The sequence below is a fragment of the Arachis hypogaea genome, chromosome 17 (genome assembly GCF_003086295.3).
Source record: "Arachis hypogaea cultivar Tifrunner chromosome 17, arahy.Tifrunner.gnm2.J5K5, whole genome shotgun sequence".
Lineage (NCBI taxonomy): Eukaryota > Viridiplantae > Streptophyta > Magnoliopsida > Fabales > Fabaceae > Arachis > Arachis hypogaea.
In genome coordinates, this window is record NC_092052.1 from 108,853,295 (window position 1) to 108,874,445 (window position 21,151).

The following is a 21,151-nucleotide window of genomic DNA, read 5'->3' on the forward strand; positions in this document are numbered from 1 at the left end:
CAACTTTACATATAAATAATTGTATATAAATTTTTACCTTTTAAATAAGAGAGAATTTTATAATTAAGATCACTTTAAATAGGAGTTGTATTTGTAATGATACACATGCAAAATTTCAAATTTTTAATTCAATTTTTGAAATTTTTTATTTTTATTTTAAATTTCGTTCCACAAATTAGGTATATATGATTTTCGTCAGATTAAAGTATCGTTTTTGTCCCTAATATTTGTGATAAGTTTTTGTTATTAGTGATCTGTTAACAGAATTAATAGAGAAATAAAATTGAGATGATTTTAAAATGTTAAAAATTTAAAATAGAACGAAAAATTTTTAGGGACTAAAATGATATACTACTGTTACGGTAGGTAACCGGAGATTAATGGGCTGGATGGCGCTGGTCGGCCCAATCGTCTGAGGGAGGAAGCCTTTGTCAGGGTCTGCGCCTTGGGGGCCTCCGTCCGACTTGTTTGTATGAGTGAATGGGGGGTGGTACCTGCAAAGACACTCCGATGCCTAAGTCAGCAAAGGGGTTAGCAGGTCTAGAGAGTATTGGAACTTAGAGATACCTGAGGGGTGTCAGTGTACTTATAGTGGTGAGCCAATAACCACCGTTGGAGTAGTGCCACTTTTCTAGGGTGTTAACCGTCCCTTTATCTTAGGGAAGTTAAGATATTGCTTCGTGAAGTGGTTAGAGAGATTCTAGGGGCAGTTACTCATTCAAATGAGTGCCTATCTGCTAGTTAATCCTCGTTCCCGACTTCTTTAGAGCAAGTCGTGACTAGTTCCGACTTCGTGGCGGCTAATCTGGCGAAAGGTGAGGCCAACCCTTTGGGTTGGGCATTTTTATTTGGATCCTGGGCCTTATTCGTTGGGCCATGGTATGAACAGTGCCCCTACTCGAGCCCAATTTCTCTTTAAGATTTGGGTTCGAGTATACTACTCGGGGTTGTAGCCGACTTGTTGGGGGACCGACGTGATCTTCCGAAACCGACGTGACTTTTGTGACCTTTTGGTTATGACAGTTACGTCTAATCAAGCGTCGTGTCCGTTAGGGATGTGCGTAGGGATTGATGGTCTTGGTAACGGTGCATTTTCATTAATGACTGCCCCGTTTTTACCATTGTGCCCCCAACGTACTTATAAATACTTTCCCTCTCTTTCATTGTTTCGTTTCTGCGATTTTTCAAATTTTTCCTTTCATTCGTTCGTGCTGTGTTGTTGCATCTTCGAAGGCTTTTCGTTTCCTTCTACCCTCGTTTTCGGATAAAGGTTAGTTCTTTTTGTAACGTGCTTTTCTATTTGCATGCCTTCATTTTGTAGATAGGTTGGTTTGTAGACTTCAGTTCCGTACTTCCTCCTTTAGGGACCGTGTTTTTTATTTTCCTTTTCTTTTTCCCTTGTAGGTTTTTTGCTACCTTTTTAAGAAAAAGAAATCGCTTCCGTAGATATCCTTTCTCAATGGGTTGATGTCACGGTCCTAGGGGAGGAACCCTCGGTTGGTACTGAGTTTATCACCAACCTTCGCACTCATCACAGAATTTGTACTTCTGAGGATGACGAGCCGAAGTATGAATTGGTAGTCCCGGGTCCTGAAGACTGGGTTTGTTTTGGGAGAGTCAATGAGGCGGCCCCTCATTTTTTCTTTATGTATGAGTGTATGATCACCCGTTTGGGTGTTTTTCTCCCTTTTTCAAACTTTGAGATATCTGTTTTGCATCACTGCCGAGTTGCCCCTACCCAGTTTCACCCCAATTCTTGGGGTTTTTTGAAAATTTATCAATTTGTTAGCCAGGCTCTGGAGTTTCCAACTTCTTTAAAGATTTTTTTCTATCTTTTTCATATGACCAAACCCTTTAGTGGGCTAAACAATAAGCAACAGTGGGTGTCCTTCCGAGCCATACAAGGTCGGAGGGTTTTTACCCTTTTTGACGAGTCCTTCCATGACTTCAAAAATTATTTTTTCAAAGTACAAGTTGTAGAGGGTCACCATCCCTTCTTTCTGGATGATAATTCTTCTCCCCGATTTCCTTTATACTGGCTGGAGGCTTCCCCCTGCGAGAAATATGGTTTGGATGACCTGGATGAGGTAGAAGCAGCCATTGTGGGGTTCCTCCGAGAAGTGTGGGGGAGGGCCCCATACTTGGACACAAAAAAGTTTCTCCAGGGGTCTCCGACCTTTGTCCAGGCGCAGCTAGGTAGTTTTTATTTGTTTGTTAGATTTTCGACTTGTCTGACTGACTTATCCGACTTGTCTGATTTGTCTGTTATTGTCCTTTCAGAGATGGCAAAGGCAAATGCTCAGGAGTCTTACCAAAGGGTCCAGAAGGCTAAAGCAAGATCTCGTGCCAGGACTGGTGGTGTTAGGGCGGTTATCTCTCCTCCTCCTCCTCCTCGGAACGTTGGGACTCCCTCTCAGCCCATCGTAATTTCTTCTTCAACTTTCTCTCAGCCACCCCCCTCTGCTCGACCTTCTTCTGAACCAGAGAACAAGAAGCGCAAGACCTTAGAGTCTGGCTCTTCTGGTGAGGTGAAGGCGGATGCTCTTGCATTTGTCCGAAAGAACATCTATCCTAATGTTCGTATAAGTATGGATGATGTTTCTGTTCGGCGCCATGATGAATGGATTTTTTGATGGTTTAGAATTTCACAAATGAATTCTCGTTGCAAGTATAGTTTCTAAACCAAACAATAATCCTTTCATACAAAAGATTGTTTGTCACAAGTAACAAACCCCTAAAATTAATAACCGAAGTATTCAAACCTCGGGTCGTTCTCCCTAGGAATTGTAATGAAGTGTTTTGTTATTGGTTGTGAGTTATTTTTGGGGTTTTAATAAGAAACATGAAAGATAAATGGCAAGAAAGTAAACTAAGGCCTAAAAAGGTCTTGGCAAGGGTTGGTGGTCAAGGATCTCTATCCTAATCACTAACCACAATATGAGAATTGGCAAGGATTAATCTCATTAAATCATCCTCTAACTAGTAGTAAAGGAAAGTCAAATGAGCTATGCCAATCCTAGTCCATAAGTCCTAACTCTCCACTAATTCAATTAGTGAGAACTAGAGTCAATGGATCCCAATCATCAATTACTTGGACATTAGTAACTCAAGAGTTCCTAAGTTACCTTTCCAAGCCAAGAACATAAAATTCTACTCTAAAATCCAACCAAGCATTTCATCAAACACTTGGAAGGCATAAAAGGAAAGCATAGTAAAATTGCAAGAAAAGTAAATCTACACTACTCAATTTGCAAGGAATTAAACAACAACAAATCAAATGAACACAATTATTATGATTTACCTTGAATTGAATTGAAAGAGAAAAGAAGGAACAAAAGTAGATCTACAACAAAATGCAAGAACAACATAAAGGAAATTACAACAAAGGAATAGAAGAAGATTGAATGTAGCAACAAAGAATTGAGAGATAGAAGTGGAAGAAAGCAAAGATTAAAACCTAGATCTAAAAACTAAACCTAATTCTAATTCTAGAGAGAAGTGAGAGCTTCTCTCTCTAGAAACTAACTCTCACTACTAAACTAAGCTAAAACTAAACTAATGGTAACTAACTTCTAAAGTATGAAAAGTATGAAAAGTATCTTGATTCCCCTTCAATCCTTGGCTTAAATAGCATCAGAAATGAGTTGGATTGGGCCCACAAGGCTTCTAAAATCGCTGGCCACGTTTTGTTTTAAGTGAACCAGGTGGCAGCAACGGCGCGTGCGCGTACTATGCGCGTACGCATCACCATGCGCGGTTCAACCATAGCAAATCTTATATCATTTCGAAGCCCTAGATGTTAGCTTTCCAACGCAACTAGAACCACATCATTTGGACCTCTATAGCTCAAGTTATGGTCGTTTAAGTGCGAAGAGGTCGGCTTGACAACTTTTGCAATTCCCTCATTTCTTCATGAGTTCTCCATTTTTACATGCTTTTCCTTCATTCCCTTGATCCAATCCTTGCCTCCTAAATCTGAAATCACTTGGCAAACACATCAAGGCATCTAATGGAATCAAAGGTAAATCAAGATTAAACAATTAAGGACCTAAAAAGCATGTTTTCACTCTTAAGCACAATTAAAGGAGAATATGTAAAACCATGCTAATTCATTGAATAAATGTGAGTAAAAGGTGATAAAATCCCCTAAATCAAGCACAAGATAAACCCTACAAATGGGGTTTGTCACGCCACCTTACCACTCTGGTTGAGGAGAGCCTTAAGGCGGCGGGGGTTTGTGGCAAACTCTTAGATATTTTCGAGAAGGCTCCTCTCAGCTCTTTAGGGATGACCTCGAGGGTCGAAGAGCTGGAAGGTAGGCTTCTCATATATCAGGAGCATGAGGGGAAGTTGAAGGAGGAAGTCGCCAGGCTGAGGAAGGAGAGAGATAACCTCCGGGAGAGGGAGATGAAGTTGCAAGCCCAATGCAACATGGAGGTCGGTTTGAGGAAGACAGCACATGATAGCTATCAAAGTTTGTTTGATGATCTTGTGTCTGTGAAGAATGATCTGCTGAATTCTCGGAAGGCATACGCCGAGTTGGAGGACTCTATTGCTGATGGCGCTGAGGAGGCTTGGAGGATCTTTAGGGAGCAGGTCGGAGTCATTGCTCCTGACTTGGACCTCTCTCCTTTAGATCCCGATAAGGTTGTCATTGATGGTGCCATTGTGGATCCACCTGTCCCCGAGATTATTTCCGAGTCGGATTTGAAGACTCGGGGGCAAAGGATTATAGAGTCTCCTCCTCGCCCTAAGGATGCCCCGAGTTCCTCCACAGTTCCTCTAACTTCCTCTTCGTCTCCTATGGATGCCTCTCTTCCCGGTCCTGGTGGCGCTCCTTCTTCCTCTGGTGGTGGTGACCTGTCTACTCCTCTTGCAAAAAAGTGATTTGTTGGCTATTTGGGGCCCGGCTTGTGGGTCCCCTCTTTTTAAACTCTTTATTTGTTTTGGTAGTATTTGAACAATTTTTTTTTGGCCTTTTAAGGCCGTAAACAAAACGTTTTTATAATACCCTTTTTGATAAGGGTTTAAGTTAAAAAATAAATGCCCTTTTTTGGATAAGGGTTTAAGTTACCTTGTGTGTGCATGCTTTTCTGATTTCGAATTTCCCTTTGATCTTTTCTAAAAAACCTTTTCTTTGGCTTTCGTCTGCCTTTCTGAACCTTTCTGTTTCAAGGTTCTTTAGGACAGCCTTTTAATCTTTTCTTGGATTTTTTTCTATCTCTCTTTTGTTATTCCTAGTACCCAATTTCGTTTCATTGAGTTTTTATGACTTAGGTTATTTTCACGATTCATTTCTGTTTTACTCGGTTTCTCATTCCGACTTATGAGTCGGGATGTTTCCGAGTTTATCATGATCAACTTCTATAACCTCTTTACGCCGACTTGTACCTCGTCGTTTTATCCTGACGACCATCTAGGTCGGTTCATGGGATTTTCACGTTTTGTCGAGCTTAAGTCGGCGCGTTTCGTAGAAAGGAATGGAAAACAATAGAAAAGGAATTTATAAGAGATATTTGTAAGATGAAAAGATCTTTATTAATTGGGGGGGGGTACTTCATTGCTACTAAGGGTTTTTGACAGTCTATTTCCCCTAGCCCCTACTATGATGCCTCGTTAAAAACCCTTCTTCAGAAAAAACCCTTTGGTTCTGGGGAAAAAATCATGAAGTTGGGAAAAGAGTACATCAGGGAGTAGAGTTCGCTTTTAGCTATAGTACCTTTTCATATTACAAGCATGCCATGACCTTGGTAACTCGGTGCCATCCAAGTCGGTCACTTTATAATAGCCTTTTCCTAAGATCTCATTGATTTTGTATGGTCCCTTCCAATTTGCAGCGAGCTTTCCTTCTCCTGATTTGTTGACTCCAATGTCATTTCTGATCAGGACCAAGTCGCTTAAGGTGAATGTTCTTTGGATGACATTTTTGTTGTATCTTGTAGCCATCCTTTGCTTCAATGCTGCTTCTCTTATCTGGGCTTCTTCTCAGACTTCGGGGAGCAAGTCGAGCTCCTCTTTGTGCCCCTGTATATTCCCGATCTCGTCATGGAGAATCACTCTTGGGCTTTGCTCGCTGACTTCTATTGGGATCATGGCTTCTACCCCATAAACTAGTCGGAAGGGAGTTTCTCCAGTGGCGGATTGGGGTGTCGTCCTGTAGGCCCATAGCACTTGGGGGAGCTCTTCGGCCCAAGCTCCTTTTGTGTAATCTCTTCTTTAGCCCTGCCAGTATGACTTTGTTGGCCGCCTTGACTTGCCCATTGGCTTGCGGGTGCTCCACCGAGGTGAACTGGTGTTTGATTTTCATACTGGCTACTAGGCTTCTAAAGGTAGAGTCGGTGAACTGGGTTCCATTATCTGTAGTAATGGAATAAGGTATCCCATATCTTGTGATGATATTTTTGTAGAGGAACCTCCGACTTCTTTGCGCGGTGATTGTGGCCAATGGCTCTGCTTCTATCCACTTTGTGAAATAATCTATTCCCACGATTAAGTACCTGACTTGTCCTGGTGCCTGAGGAAAAGGACCTAACAAATCCATCCCCCATTTTGCAAAGGGCCATGGAGAAGTGATACTAATGAGCTCTTCTGGGGGAGCCACGTGGAAATTTGCATGCATCTGACATGGTTGGCACTTTTTCACAAATTATGTGGCATCTTTCTGTAAGGTTGGCCAGTAGAATCCAGCTCGGATCACTTTCCTGGCTAATGACCTGGCTCCGAGATGGTTTCCACAGATCCCGCTATGCACTTCCTCTAATACCTCAGTGGTTCTTGAGGTCGGTACGCATTTTAACAATGGTGTTGATATCCCTCTTCTATAGAGAATATTTTTCACCAAGGTATAGTGTTGGGCTTCCCTTCGGATTTTCTTTGCCTCTTTCTCCTCCTTGGGGAGGATGTCGAATTTTAGAAATTCGACTAAGGGGTTCATCCATCCGAGGTGTAATCCGACCACTTCGAAGACTTCTTGTTTGTCTTCTGTTTTTACCACTGAGGGTTCCTGGAGAGTTTCTTGGATCAAGCTTCTGTTATTCCCTCCTGGCTTGGTACTTGCTAACTTGGATAGGGCGTCTGCCCTGCTATTTAGATCCCGAGTTATGTGTTTGACCTCGGTTTCTGCAAAGCGCCCAAGGTGTTCCAGAGTTTTTTCCAAGTACCTCTTCATGTTTGGGTCTTTTGCCTGATACTCTCCACTTATTTGGGAGGTCACCACTTGAGAGTCGCTGTATATCATCACCTTCGTAGCACCGACTTCTTCTGCCAGCTTCAATCCTGCAATCAAGGCTTCATACTCTGTCTGATTATTTGAAGCTGGGAATTCAAACTTGAGGGAAACCTCTATCTGGGTTCCCCTTTCATCTACCAATATTATGCCTGCACCACTTCCTGTTTTGTTGGAGGATCCATCTACATAGAGTATTCTGCAATGAAGTCGGCGAGGCACTGGGCTTTAATCGCCGTCCGAGTTTCATACTTCAAGTCGAACTCGGAGAGCTCTATTGCCCATTGAACCATTCTTCCCGCAACATCCGTCTTTTGGAGGATTTGTCTCATGGGTTGGTTCGTGCGGACTCTTATTGTGTGAGCTTGAAAGTAAGGCCGTAGCCTTCGTGAGGCTACTACTAAGGAGTATGCAAACTTCTCTAGTTTGTGGTACCTTAGCTCAGGGCCTTGTAGAACTTTACTGATGAAGTATACTGGGTGCTGACCGGCCTCGTCTTCTCTTATCAGGGCCGATGAGATGGCCTTGTCTGCTACTGATAAGTATAGGACGAGGTCTTCTCCAGCTATAGGTCGTGTCAAAATAGGAGGTTGGCTCAAAAATTTTTTGAACTCCTGGAACGCCTCCTCGCATTCAGGAGTCCATTCAAACTGGTGTCCCTTTCTCAGTAGGGAGAACAGTGGAAGGGATCTTAGTGCTGATCCTGCCAAAAATCTGGAGAGAGCTGCTAGTCGGCCATTCAGCTGTTGGACCTCTCTCAAACAAGTCAGACTTTTCATCTCCAGGATAGCTCTGCACTTGTCGGGATTGGCTTCTATCCCTCTTTGTGTTAGTATGAATCCTAGAAATTTTCCTGCCTCCACCGTGAAGGCGCACTTTGCGGGATTTAGTCTCATCCCGTGCGACCTTATGGTGTCAAAGACTTGTGAAATGTCAGGCAAGAGGTCGACTTCTTTCTTGGTCTTTACCAGCATATCGTCAACGTATACTTCCATTAGGCTCCCTTGGTGAGAGGCAAACACCTTATTCATCAGCCTTTGATATGTGGCCCCTGCATTTTTCAGCCCAAATGGCATGACCACGTAGCAAAAATTAGCTCTGGGCGTGATGAATGATGTTTTTTCCTGGTCCGGCTCATACATCGGGATTTGGTTATATCCCGAGTAGGCGTCCATGAACGACAAGTATTGATATCCCGAGCTGGAGTCCACTATGGTGTTAATACTTGGCAGTGGATAAGGGTCCTTGGGACATGCCTTATTTAGGTCGGTGTAGTCGACACACATTCTCCATTTACCATTTTATTTTTTGACTAGCACTACATTCGCCAGCCATGTTGGGTATTTGACTTCTCTAATGAAACCGGCTTCTAGGAGCGCTTGTACTTGCTCCTTTACTATTAAGGCTCGCTTTGGGCCGAGCTTGCGTCTTCTTTGTTGTACAGGTCGTGACCCCGGGTAAACCGAGAGTTTATGGGACATGAGCTCGGGATCTATCCCAGGCATGTCGGAGGCCTTCCAGGCGAAGAGATCGGAGTTATCTCTTAGGAGCTTAGTCAACCCTTGTTTTAGGGTTTCCCCTAGGTTGGCCCCTATGTGAGTATTTTTTCCCTCCTCTTTGCCGACCTGTATCTCCTCAGTTTTTCCTCCTGGTTGTGGACGCAGCTCCTCTCTAACCTTTGCACCTCCGAGCTCTACTGTATGAACTTCTCAGCTTTTTCCTCTCAGGTTTAGGCTTTCATTGTAGCATTTCCTTGCCAACTTCTGATCTCCCCTTACCGTTGCTATCCCCGCTGAAGTCGAGAATTTCATACAAAGGTGAGGGGTGGATACCACTGCTCCGAGTCGATTAAGGGTAGTCCTGCCAATTAAAGCATTATATGCTGACCCTACATCGATGACTATGAAGTCTATGCTCAGAGTTTTTGATTTTTCCCCTTTTCCGAAGGTGGTGTGGAGAGGCAAAAACCCTAGTTGCTTTATTGGCGTGTCGCCTAGTCTATATAAGGTGTCGGGGTAGGCTCTTAATTCTTTCTCATCCAACCCTAGTTTGTCGAAAGCGGGCTTAAAAAGAATGTCCGCTGAGCTTTCTTGGTCTACTAGGGTTTTGTGGAGATGAGCATTTGCTAGGATCATAGTTATTACCACTGGATCATCGTGTCCCGGCATTATTCCTTGCCCATCTTCATTTGTGAATGAAATGGTGGGGAGGTCAGATGACTCTCCTCCGACCTGGTATACTCTTTTGAGATGTCTTTTGCGAGAGGATTTGGTGAGTCCCCCTCCCGCGAATCCTCCTGAGATCATATGAATATGTCTCTCCGGAGTCTGCGGTGGTGGGTCTCTTCTATCCATATCGTCTCGCTTTCTCTTCCCATGACTGTCCGAGCTTTCTATGAGATATCTGTCGAGCCGACCTTCCCTAGCCAGCTTTTCTATCACATTTTTAAGGTCGTAGCAGTCGTTTGTGGAGTGACCATATATTTTATGGTACTCACAGTAGTCGCTGCGGCTCCCCCCTTTTTTATTTTTAATGGGTCTGGGGGGTGGTAGCCTTTCAGTATTACAAATCTCTCTGTATACGTCCACTATAGAGACCTTTAGAGGAGTATAAGAGTGATATTTTCTTGGTCTATCGAGGCCGAGTTCTTCTTTCTTTTTGGTTTCCCTCTCTCTTTCTTTTGTTGAGGGAGGGTGCCCAGGTCGCCAACTCAGGTCTCTTAACTTAGCATTTTCCTCCATATTGATGTACTTTTCAGCTCTTTCCTGTACATCACTTAGAGAGATGGGATGTCTTTTGGATATGGACTGTGAGAAGGGACTTTCTCTGAGCCCATTGACTAGCCCCATTATGACTGCCTCGGTGGGCAGGTCTTGAATCTCTAAACATGCTTTGTTGAACCTTTCCATATAGGCTCGTAGGGATTCTCCGACCTCCTGCTTTATTCCCAGGAGGCTTGGTGCATGTTTAACTTTGTCTTTCTGGATAGAGAACCTCATCAAGAATTTCCTTGAGAGGTCTTCAAAACTGGTGACCGACCTCGGGGGAGACTGTCGAGCCACTTCATCGCTGCTTTTGACAAGGTTGTCGGAAAAGCTTTGCATCGCGTAGCATCGGAAGCGTCAGCCAGATACATCCGACTTTTAAAGTTGCTCAGATGGTGCTTTGGATCAGTGGTTCCGTCGTAGAGGTCCATATCGGGGCTTCTAAAGTTTCTCGGAACTTTTGCCCTCATTATGTCCTCAATAAAAGGATCTTCCCCTCCTAAGGGGGACTCTTCTCTACTATCACGGGAGTTCCGACCTTTGAGGGAGGATTCTAGCTTTAAGAGTTTTTCCTCTAACTCCTTTCGTCTATCCATCTCCTCTCTTAGGCGCTTTTCTATCTCCTTTTGTCGCTCCCGTTCCTGTTCTAGCTGTTCCAAACGATTTTGGTGAATATGGACTAACCCCATGAGCTCAGTTGAATGGGATTGTCCGTCCTTCTCTGACTCACGGCCTTCTGAGAAATTCACCTTCGGGGTTTTGACTCCGGAGGTTCCTTCTTTGTGTTGATCGTTGGTTTCCTGTTGGAGGGTTAGGTCTGCGTCACTATTTTTGGTGTCCAGATTCTCTTGTTCAGAATCTGTTTCCACATGACCCTCCTCAGGAGATCCGTCCGCCATCACTGGTTGATCTCTCGGGTCCCCGGCAACGGCGCCAATGTTACGGTAGGTAACCGGAGATTAATAGGCTGGATGGCGCTGGTCGGCCCAATCGTCTAAGGGAGGAAGCCTTTGTCAGGGTCTGTGCCTTGGGGGCCTCCGTCCGACTTGTTTGTATGAGTGAATGGGGGGTGGTACCTGCAAAGACACTCCGATGCCTAAGTCAGCAAAGGGGTTAGCAGGTCTAGAGAGTATTGGAACTTAGAGATACCTGAGGGGTGTCAGTGTACTTATAGTGGTGAGACAATAACCACCGTTGGAGTAGTGCCACCTTTCTAGGGTGTTAACCGTCCCTTTATCTTAGGGAAGTTAAGATATTGCTTCGTGAAGTGGTTAGAGAGATTCTAGGGGCAGTTACTCATTCAAATGAGTGCCTATCTGCCAGTTAATCCTCGTTCCCGACTTCTTTAGAGCAAGTCGTGACTAGTTCCGACTTCGTGGCGGCTAATCTGGCGAAAGGTGAGGCCAACCCTTTGGGTTGGGCCTTTTTATTTGGATCCTGGGCCTTATTCGTTGGGCCAGGGTATGAACAACTACTAAGAAGAATTACTAAATCAATTAAAATGATAGTGAATTTTAACGGAATGAATTGCATTACGAATTCAATATTTTTACTTATACTAGTAGAATGGTTAGTAAATAAACTTTTGAAAAAAAAAAAGCATGGTATATATATAATAAAGTATAAATGATATCTTCTTGTTTCTGATATATCGAACTCTTTTAATATTTAATTTAATTAAACTTTATTTTAACTTTTAAATAAATTTTAATTTTTTTTCAATAATTTCAATTTGTTAACATAGATAATTATTTAATTTATTTTTTAATTTTATTTTTAATAGGGTTAAGTATGGTTTTGGTCCCAAAGGTTTTCCGCCAGAATCGAAACCGTCCCTCGTCTAATTTTCGATTTAGAATCATCCTTAACGTTTTTTTTTGTATTAAAATCGTCCTTTTAAATAAAATTTTTAATTTAATTCCTAAACTACCCCTATTTTAATAAAAAAAATAAAAAAATAAAAAAACGTGTTTTGGGGGAGAGGGCAAAGGAAACGCGTTGGGGGTGGGGGGGGGGGGGGGGGGAACCCGTTGGGGTGGGGTAGGGGAAAGAAAACACGGGAGAGAGGGGAGGAGTCCATCGCCGTAGCTGCCGCCACCATCGCCGGTTCTGCTTGGGTTAAATTTGTGTTGATTTGTTGATTTTCTATTTCTCTGTTATTCTTGGAGGTGGAGGTAGAGGTGGAGGTGGGGGGTGGGAGGAAGGTGAGACGGGGAGGGGGAGGGGACGCAGGGTGGGGGTGGGGGTTGGGGGAAGGGGAGGCGGAGAGGGGGAGGGGGAAGGGGGAAGGGGGACGGCGGCGATGTTGGTGGTGGTGCTGCTGCTGGTGCTGGTGGTGGTGTTGGTGGTGCTGTTGGTGGAGGTTGTGGCGGTGGTGTTGGTGTTGGTGGTGGGGGTGGTAGAGGAGGTAACTGTGTTGGTAGTGGTGAGGGTATTTTTGTCCAAAAAAAAAATAAAAAGGACGATTTTAATACGAAAAAAAACATTAAGGATGATTCTAAATCGAAAATTAGATTAGGGACGGTTTCGATTGAGGCTGAAAACCTTTGGGATCAAAACCATACTTAACCCTTTTTAATAAGAAAAATTTAGTTAAAATAATAATAATGTGATTAAGAGTGAAATTAAAAAATAAATATATTTAGAATAAAATTAATGTGATTAAGACTGAAATTAAAAAATAAATATATTTAGAATAAAAATAAGATGATTAAGAATAATTTATTTAGATGAAATTAAAAAAGTAATTGAATAATTATTTACTGTAAAAAATTAATATTATTGAAGGATAAAATAAAAATAAAAATTTAACTAAATTAAACATTAAAAAATTTCAATATATTAAATATAAAAAAAAGTATAATTTATACTTTATTTCAATATAACATGCCATTCTTTTTTTTTCTAAAAAAAATTTATTTACTAATCATTTTACAAATATTTTATTATGAAAAAAAATCTTAAATTCGTAATATAATTTATTTTGTTAAAATTTATTTTTATTTTACTTGATTTGGTAATTTTTCTATAAATAACATATCATTTTTGTCTCTAATATTTTTATTTTATTTAAATTCTTAATGTTTTAAAATCATTTTAATTTTATCACACTGTTAATTCTATTAATAGATTACTGTCGATATGATAATATTAAAATAATTTTAAAATGTAAAAAACTGAAATAGAATAATTTAAAACTTAAGAATAACTTTAGAATGTATTCTAAATATTAGAGACAAAAAGTGTTTTTTGATTATCTACAATATTTTTTAATTTGACCGAGTAAAGACTATTGGGAACAAAAACTTAACTTTACTCTTTTTGTTATAACTCTTGTCTTTTGAGCCCGCTTTGCCGTATGAAAATAAAAATGGGCCGTATTTGTGAGTGAGTGGGTATCGAAAGCAATGGGCTCTAATCTGAGGATAAGGTGAGTAGACGTGGCATTTCGTTGTAATTTTGTATGGTTGACCGAATCTCGGATAAACAGGAATTAAAAGGAAGTCAATAAAATCTTTAAATTCTATAAATACGAGTCAATAGGAGATGTTAAAATTCTGGTTATGAAATACTATTTAATGATGATAGCAAATATCTAAAAATGGTCTATAATTAATTCAATTTCGCTAAATAATTAATAGGGAGTCTAATCAATAATAAATTAACAAATATTCTTAAATTATATTTTATTTTTTAAATTGTTATTAATTAATATTTTTTTAAATTTTATTTTTTAAAAAATATATAATTAATAATTATTAATTATAATTATTTAAAATTAACTAATTAAAAATTATTTATTTATATTTTTTTAATTACTTACGTTAGAATTTTGACAAAAAATTTTAAATTAATTCTTAAAAAAATATTTTTGTATAAAGATAATAATTAAATAATGATAAAATAATATTTTATAATAAATATTTAAAAAAATTAAAAATAAAAATTTAAAAACAATTAATTTTACATAAAATTAATAATTAAAAATTATTAAATAATTTAAATAATTTAATTAAATTTTTATCTAACCATTTTCAAATTGTTAAGTTCATGTGAAATTTGGCTGCCGTGAGTTTTCGCCTAGAAAGAAAAGACAAAATAAGAGTGTAGTTGAGCAACCCACCCCACCCGTCGCGTTTTTCATGTTAAGAAACATGCAGGTGTATCCGAAATTCCACGTGTCCCACAAACTCCAAAGTAGTACTCCAACAACACCCACTGAAATCTGAATGCCTTAATTCCAAACCCATTTTCATTTTGCAAAGTTCATCAGCTTCTATTGTCTCAATTATTCAGAAGGAATGAAGGGAAACAACAAGAGGCCTATATACGCCGTGACCACATGGGTTCGGCGCCAGCCCCCAAAAACGAAGGCCTTTCTCGCCCTTCTTTCCGCCATTGCCGCCCTTGTCTTCCTCAGGATGGTAGTCAACGACCACGACAACCTCTTCGTCGCCGCCGAGGCTGTTCATGCTCTGGGAATCTCCCTCCTCATCTACAAGCTCACCAAGGATAAAACTTGTGCTGGTACCCTTTCTTATCATATTGGGGCTTCCTTATCAAATTGATTTCCTTTTTATTCTTGTTGAGTCAAATGTTGTCATTGTGATTTTAGGAAAAGCAATAATATTTCTTAGAATAGTGTGTGTTTTGAATATTTGTAGGACTGTCACTGAAGTCGCAGGAACTGACGGCTTTGTTTCTAGCTGTTAGACTGTACTGCAGTTTTGTGATGGAATATGATATACACACAATTCTGGATCTGGCAACACTGGTAACCACCCTTTGGGTTATCTATATGATCCGCTTCAAACTCAAATCCACTTATATGGATGATAAGGATAATCTCGCGATATATTTGGTTGTAAGTATGCTTTTTCATTGTGTGTTAATATAATATTGGATAAAGTATAATTTTTGTTTCTAAAGATTGACAAAAGTTTAAAAATATCTCAAAATTTTATTTTGTTTCAATTTTGTCTCAAAAGTTTTCTATTTGCATCAAATATACCATCAACGGCTAAATTTTCAAAAAATTTAAGATCAATCTAACAATAATGCATGAAATTATGTTTGATTTACTTATATTGAAAGTTGTTATAAAATTGTTGAAATTGTCTTAAATTTTTTAAAAAATTAGCAGTAAGAAGTATATTTGATGCAAATAAAAACCTTTTGAGACAAAATTGAAACAAAATAAAATTTAGGAGTATTTTTAAAACTTCAAAAACAAAAAGTATACTTTACCCTATAATATATCTCATTTCTTATATTCAGTAACAATAATTGCTCAGAGTAGCATAAGTACGAAACTGTCATTGTTTGAATAATGCTTGTTCTATGATTACCTGAGTGCTCTGAGTGGCGAAATGCAGGTGGCACCTTGTGCAGTGGTGTCCTTCTTTATCCATCCAACAACCCGGAATTCTATCGTTAACAGGATTCTCTGGGCCTTCTGTGTTTATCTTGAAGCCGTCTCTGTTCTACCACAGCTTCGGGTTATGCAGAATACTAAGGTCTCCTACAAAATATATTTATGCCTTTTACTTCTTCCTTTGCATGTCATTCTTTATAACTCTAATTAATTCCTCAATTTAACTTTCAGATTGTTGAACCAATCACAGCACATTATGTTTTTGCACTTGGAGTAGCAAGGTTCTTGAGTTGTGCACATTGGGTCCTCCAGGTTCGGTCAAACTAACATGTCTCTAACTTTGTATCACCTAAATCGTGGAACGAAAAAGTGATAAAATAATGAGTTAATCACCTTTGAATTCGTAACTTTTATCATGTGCAAGTTCTCCTATCTTGAGTTAAAGGTGATTAAACTCTCACTTTCGCACTTTACCAATTTCGGATCACTTTAGAGGAACTTGTTCTTGTTCTATTCTGGAAATACTTAAAAGGCATTATGATCAGATTATTAACTGATGCTAAGAATTTTCATATCCAAGACCTAAGGGTAAGCATATTTAATCAGAAACCCTTGGTCTAGTGACCTATATATGATTATGCATATCTTCCTCAGGTAATCGATACACGCGGACGCCTACTAGTTGTTTTGGGTTATGGATTGTGGCCTTCAATGGTGCTTATATCTGAAATTGTCCAAACTTTTATCCTAGCAGACTTTTGCTACTACTATGTCAAGAGGTGCATAATATAAACTCCCATCAATTGAACAACCTACATCTTAATTTTTATGCTCTTGTTTAAATTCCTGATCCTTTGTGTTTTCTTTCGGTGCAGCATTATTGGGGGACAACTTGTTGTTCGGCTTCCATCAGGAGTAGTTTAAAACTAAAACAAATTGTCATTAAGATCCCTAAAAGAAGCTTTTTATGTGGGTCTGTAAAACATGTAACCTAAATAAACTTAATTTAGTACTTATCAGTAATTGACTCAAATTGATGTGTGCATGCCTAGCTAGCTATAATGACAAGTCAATTTGCCTGGGAATATTATTATATAATTAATAAAGAGAAAGCATGCATTTAAAAAAGTCGTTATCAACTTGAGCTGGATGTAAACAACAGGGACCTTTGATAAAAATAAAATGCTATGTATAAAAAAAACAACAGCTATCATATATTTATATATATTGTTTTATATATTTTTATTTTAATATATATTTTATACAGATATATAGATAGCTGGCTGTTTTAATACGAATAGTTGATTTCATATGATTGTGTTCTTATGTGCATTGCATCAGTTCCTGTTTCAGGGAATCTGAAAATTAATAGTTTTATACATTGAAATGTTGTATAATTTTATTTGTTTTTGAAAGATAATTGATAAAATGGCATGCAAACGGAGAGAGTACAGTAGAAAGAAAAGTTAAAAAGAATAATGTGACATAAACTATAGTTTGATCTTGCTACAGAATGCATGAACTGTGATCCAAATATATCACCATCGATCTACGAAAGCCTAACACTACGGAGGGCACTTGGTAATGTGTTTGGTTGTTAGGATAATAATTCAGCAATCGTAATTTTCCATGTATCCGAAAGACCGAACCCACCCTTCATCCTTTACTATTTCCCCTGCCCCAAAACACAATAATAATGCAACTTGCTCCTATAATTTGACTCTCCTTGGGTCGGCCATATTCAATTATTATTCATATATTTTAACATTGGGTTTGAAAACACTGATTCCCTTGGAATAATGAGGATTACCATTGCGAGAACGGAAGAAACCAATTGCTAATTTATGTATTAAGCAAATTAAATAGTGAGTAGGGTTTTTGTCGCTTGGTCTTACGAAACCCTTTTCCCTACAAACTCATATACTTGCATGATCTCTCAATATCTCGCATCTCTTTTCCTTATAATAAGCACCGTCACAATTATGAAATATTATTAGGCAATTCTATCTATCGATCACTGAAAAATTTTATTTGAATGATATCCTAATCTTTTTTTATAAAAAAATAATACTTACACTACATGTTTTGTGTATTTTTTTAAGAGAAGTATTAGAGAGATATTAGAATTTATTGTTTTTGGTTAATGTTTAAAAATATGAATAAAGTATATGTATTGTTAGATTACTAAATTAAAAGAACTAAACTAAAGAAATTGAGTTAATAGTTAAGCGATGGCCAAAAATAATAAATTCTGATAGTTCATAGTATTTTTTTAAAATATTTTTCTTTTTATAAATTTTATTTTTTTAACTTATTAATATTTTTAATTCAAAAATATATATATAAGCGATGTATATAACATTTTTTTAATATAATTCTTGATTTAGTCATGATAACTAAGTTAAATTCAAGATGTATCTCGAACAAACCATCATTTTAATCTATAAGTTCGTAATGGATAAAACAACATTATAGTCTCCATTGTATTCATTAATCTTCACACCAATAACTAAGATTCAAAATGTTAATTCACCAATCAATTTTGTTAGGGAGATAACGAAAAATCTAAATAATGTGAATAATTGATCCAATACAAGAAAAAAAAAAAATAAGAAAACTTCCTAAATTACCTAAGCCAAAAATTTCAAACAGTTATTTCAAAAATTAACCATTCCAATCCTAATTTACCAAAGAAACTTATCCAAATACCCTCTTTTTCCCCTCTCCCCCCAACTGTTTGTTACATCCTCATCAATCATCTCACCTCTCCGACGTTAGAAGCTCTCTTACCGGTTATCATTGTCCATCTCTGTAGCCCTTCTCCCATCATCGTCGCGGGATCATCATCAAATAACCATTCACGTAGTTATTAAAATAATCATCTGGCTGCCTAGTGAAATGATCATCCAACATTTGTTAATTGTATATACTTAAAATCAAACAAAATAATCATCTACATATCTAGTGAATTGAACATCTAGCACATTTGTAGGGTGGAGAGAGTCGACAGCGACGCATGGAGGCAAGGGAGGAGATCCAGCGATGGAGCAGCCATGCAATGACAACTTCGGCCAGATAATTGTAATTTGGTTTAATTACAAATTTTTATTTTTAAAATTTTAAAATCTAAAATTAAAAATAATTAATTCATAATTTGATTTATAATTTTTATTTTAATTTTTTTATTTTATTATTCATATTATTTAGTATTCTCATTATCTCCTTATATTTTTTCTTCACCAATTATAAGATATATTTTTAAGAATGTGTAAAGTATGTTTTTATCTTTTTCTCCAAAAATCCAAAGTATACTATGCCTTCAAACATGAAGAACAAAGTTCGATTCCTTCAAGAGCTAAAATATACTTCTAATACAATATTATATACAAAAATACTATGTGTCTAAAGAAAATCAGTCCACTAACATCTATTGTACAATATATATTGTTTAATTTATTTTCAACGTATATTTAGTATTTCAATATATATTTTAATTTATACGGATGAGTGACTTAGTGGCCGTTTTGTTATGTACTCCTAACTTGGTTATGTTGTATAATATATATACAAACAACATGATTTAAAGTCAATTATCTTAACCATAATAATAATAGAGCATTCTTTTGTTTACGGCCTTCTCTTTTTAACTATAAATAGAACTCTTTGTTTTCCATTATTCTGCGAACTTGTGAAGGAGAGAATATATATATATATATATATCTACTTTTTAACAACCATAATAAGTCATGGCTCTCTCTAAGCTTCTAGCTGCTTCCCTTATTGTGTCTTTGCTCCTCCTCCATCTTGGGGAAGCTTATGAATCGGTAATTAAAGATTATTATATTTATACTTTCTTTTTGCCTTCTTAATTTCTACATTATAATTAATATCATTTCACTATGATTATACTCTCTTTTACTTTTTGATTCCTAACATGTAGCAGGAGGCACCCCAGCAGACAATTGAGGATTCTGTTAATAATAAGAAGATAGGTACGATAAATTTAAGTTTAATTTTAAATTTAAAAGGCGAAGGCTAATTATTATTAAGCCAGGTTTAAGGGAATAAAAAATGATATATAATAGCTTGATGGTTACATGGATCAGATTGCAGTGGAGCATGCAGTGTGAGATGCAGCAAAGCATCTCGTCAAAGGATGTGCAAGAGAGCGTGCGGAACATGCTGCCAAAGATGCAACTGCGTACCACCGGGCACTTCCGGCAACCAAAAACTGTGTCCCTGTTATTACAACCAAACCACCCACGGTGGCAGGCGCAAGTGCCCTTAAACCTTCTTAGCAGCTTCCATGCAAATTAAATCATCTCAACTGCCTCCAAATTAAATATGAAGACAAGTAATTAAGGATGATAATAATCGGATATACCCCTTTAAACTTTTAATAAGATAAACGTATATGAGATTTAATCAATAAGTTCTTGACTAATAATTAATTGCTATCTATGTTGTTTGTGTTTGCTAATTGCTATTATATATGTATGAGAGGTCATGAAATGATGTGGTCACGAGACCAGCGTCCTGTAACATAATAAGCTGTGTTTTGATTTCAATAATGCGTGTTGAATCCTTGTGAGTGTTTGTTTCGGAGTTAAAATAAAGTTCATCTTATGTATTTTATTGTCTTTTCTTGTAATTTTCATTTATGTATGTTATGATGTATGTTTCTATTATTTTTTATTTTTTCTTGACCATCTATAATAATGGATAATGATGGGTATATATTAAAATTAGTTATTAATATAACATATATTTTAAATTTAAAATATATATTGAAAATAATTTAAACAATAAATATATTTATATATAAATATATGATAATTTATTTTAATTAGTAGTTGATTTTAGTGTATAAATAATATTGTTATCATCAATAATACTATTCAAAAATAAGAAAAACAATAATTAATTAATTTCAGTACCAGAAGACTAATAAATTATTGAATAATACTTGTTGGTCAACAAAGTGATATCGATAATGAAGCATTCAATCGAAGAAGTTCGTTGATAATCGTCTCGACAAAAGTAAGATTCGTTAAGAGAATTAGTAAACATTGTGTACAAGACGGTTATCAAATCTGCATTTAACGGGAAAAGTTACTTTTTGCAGTGCTCTAAAGTCGACACATGGCAAATCAGGATTGGTTAAAGATGTTTATAAACAACATAATGAACAACAAATAAGGGGTCAAAAAATTCTCACTCAAAAATACACTTATTCTCTCACACATCCTAACGACTTTCTATGACCTGTTTAAGTTAGTTTTCTGTGTAGGTTTCGTTCTATATTTCTTTTATGTTCTTGTCAATTCTACACTATTTTTTTTTATGTAAAGTCATCTCTGTTTTAGTTGTAATTTATCAAGTTATCTTTCTTTGTAATTTATAACCTTTACTCTGAAGTTATGTGAAGTGTTATTTATGTTAAATTTATCAAATAGATTCAATTTTTTTTCTTACTTGTTATTGATTTTGCAAAGTTTTTTTCTTTGTCTTCTTCATTGACAAAGTAAAGACTTTGACACAAATAAGACTGATACTTACAAAAGGAGTAGATTTTGCTTCTAGATATTTGATTTTGAACCATTCTAGATGTTTGCAATTGTCAAGTTGATCATTGGTTTCGATTGCTAAATATCTGCATAACAAATTGGCACACCTGGTAGGACAGTTTATTTGTGTGTCAAAATTTATGCATGCTTTGGTTTTTTGGTCAAGCAAACGTCGATGTATCTCAAAAACTTTATACTAAAAGAGACTTGACAACTGATT

The 21,151-nt window shown here is 37.4% G+C and overlaps 3 protein-coding genes across 5 annotated transcripts; all 3 read left to right on the forward strand.

Annotated features, from left to right (window-relative positions):
• Positions 1-371: 371 nt before the first annotated feature.
• LOC140181006 (uncharacterized) lies at positions 372-11,589 on the forward strand. Of its 2 annotated transcripts, none has more exons than XM_072223206.1 (2): positions 372-2,196; positions 2,281-11,589. In XM_072223206.1, the coding sequence occupies exon 2, from the start codon at positions 4,288-4,290 to the stop codon at positions 4,885-4,887; it is 600 nt and encodes a 199-aa protein (XP_072079307.1). In that variant the 5' UTR covers positions 372-2,196; positions 2,281-4,287; the 3' UTR covers positions 4,888-11,589. The 2 variants fall into 2 exon arrangements, with proteins under 2 accessions (XP_072079307.1, XP_072079306.1); XM_072223205.1 differs by having other exon boundaries at positions 2,281-2,819.
• Positions 11,590-14,060: 2,471 nt separating this feature from the next.
• Positions 14,061-16,397, forward strand: LOC112765648 (uncharacterized). Its single transcript, XM_025811529.3, has 6 exons — positions 14,061-14,517; positions 14,655-14,854; positions 15,366-15,506; positions 15,596-15,676; positions 16,019-16,143; positions 16,240-16,397. Exons 1-6 carry the CDS (start codon positions 14,292-14,294, stop codon positions 16,286-16,288), a joined length of 822 nt encoding a protein of 273 aa, XP_025667314.1. The 5' UTR covers positions 14,061-14,291; the 3' UTR covers positions 16,289-16,397.
• Positions 16,398-18,639: 2,242 nt separating this feature from the next.
• On the forward strand, positions 18,640-19,994 carry LOC112765649 (snakin-2). Of its 2 annotated transcripts, none has more exons than XM_025811530.2 (3): positions 18,640-19,188; positions 19,305-19,356; positions 19,471-19,994. In XM_025811530.2, the coding sequence occupies exons 1-3, from the start codon at positions 19,111-19,113 to the stop codon at positions 19,650-19,652; spliced, it is 312 nt and encodes a 103-aa protein (XP_025667315.1). In that variant the 5' UTR covers positions 18,640-19,110; the 3' UTR covers positions 19,653-19,994. The 2 variants fall into 2 exon arrangements, with proteins under 2 accessions (XP_025667315.1, XP_025667316.1); XM_025811531.2 differs by having other exon boundaries at positions 18,957-19,188; positions 19,308-19,356.
• Positions 19,995-21,151: the final 1,157 nt, after the last annotated feature.

Bases quoted from the DNA above. Each gene is read 5' to 3' on its own strand.
- LOC112765648 (XM_025811529.3), top strand. From the start codon at position 14,292: ATGAAGGGAAACAACAAGAGGCCTATATACGCCGTGACCACATGGGTT. The intron at 14,518-14,654 runs GTACCCTTTCTT...GAATATTTGTAG, and splicing joins CAAGGATAAAACTTGTGCTG to GACTGTCACTGAAGTCGCAG. The intron at 15,677-16,018 runs GTTCGGTCAAAC...TATCTTCCTCAG, and splicing joins GTGCACATTGGGTCCTCCAG to GTAATCGATACACGCGGACG.
- LOC140181006 (XM_072223205.1), top strand. From the start codon at position 1,647: ATGTATGAGTGTATGATCACCCGTTTGGGTGTTTTTCTCCCTTTTTCA. The intron at 2,197-2,280 runs GTAGTTTTTATT...TTGTCCTTTCAG, and splicing joins CTTTGTCCAGGCGCAGCTAG to AGATGGCAAAGGCAAATGCT.
- LOC112765649 (XM_025811530.2), top strand. From the start codon at position 19,111: ATGGCTCTCTCTAAGCTTCTAGCTGCTTCCCTTATTGTGTCTTTGCTC. The intron at 19,189-19,304 runs GTAATTAAAGAT...CCTAACATGTAG, and splicing joins TTGGGGAAGCTTATGAATCG to CAGGAGGCACCCCAGCAGAC. The intron at 19,357-19,470 runs GTACGATAAATT...TACATGGATCAG, and splicing joins TGTTAATAATAAGAAGATAG to ATTGCAGTGGAGCATGCAGT.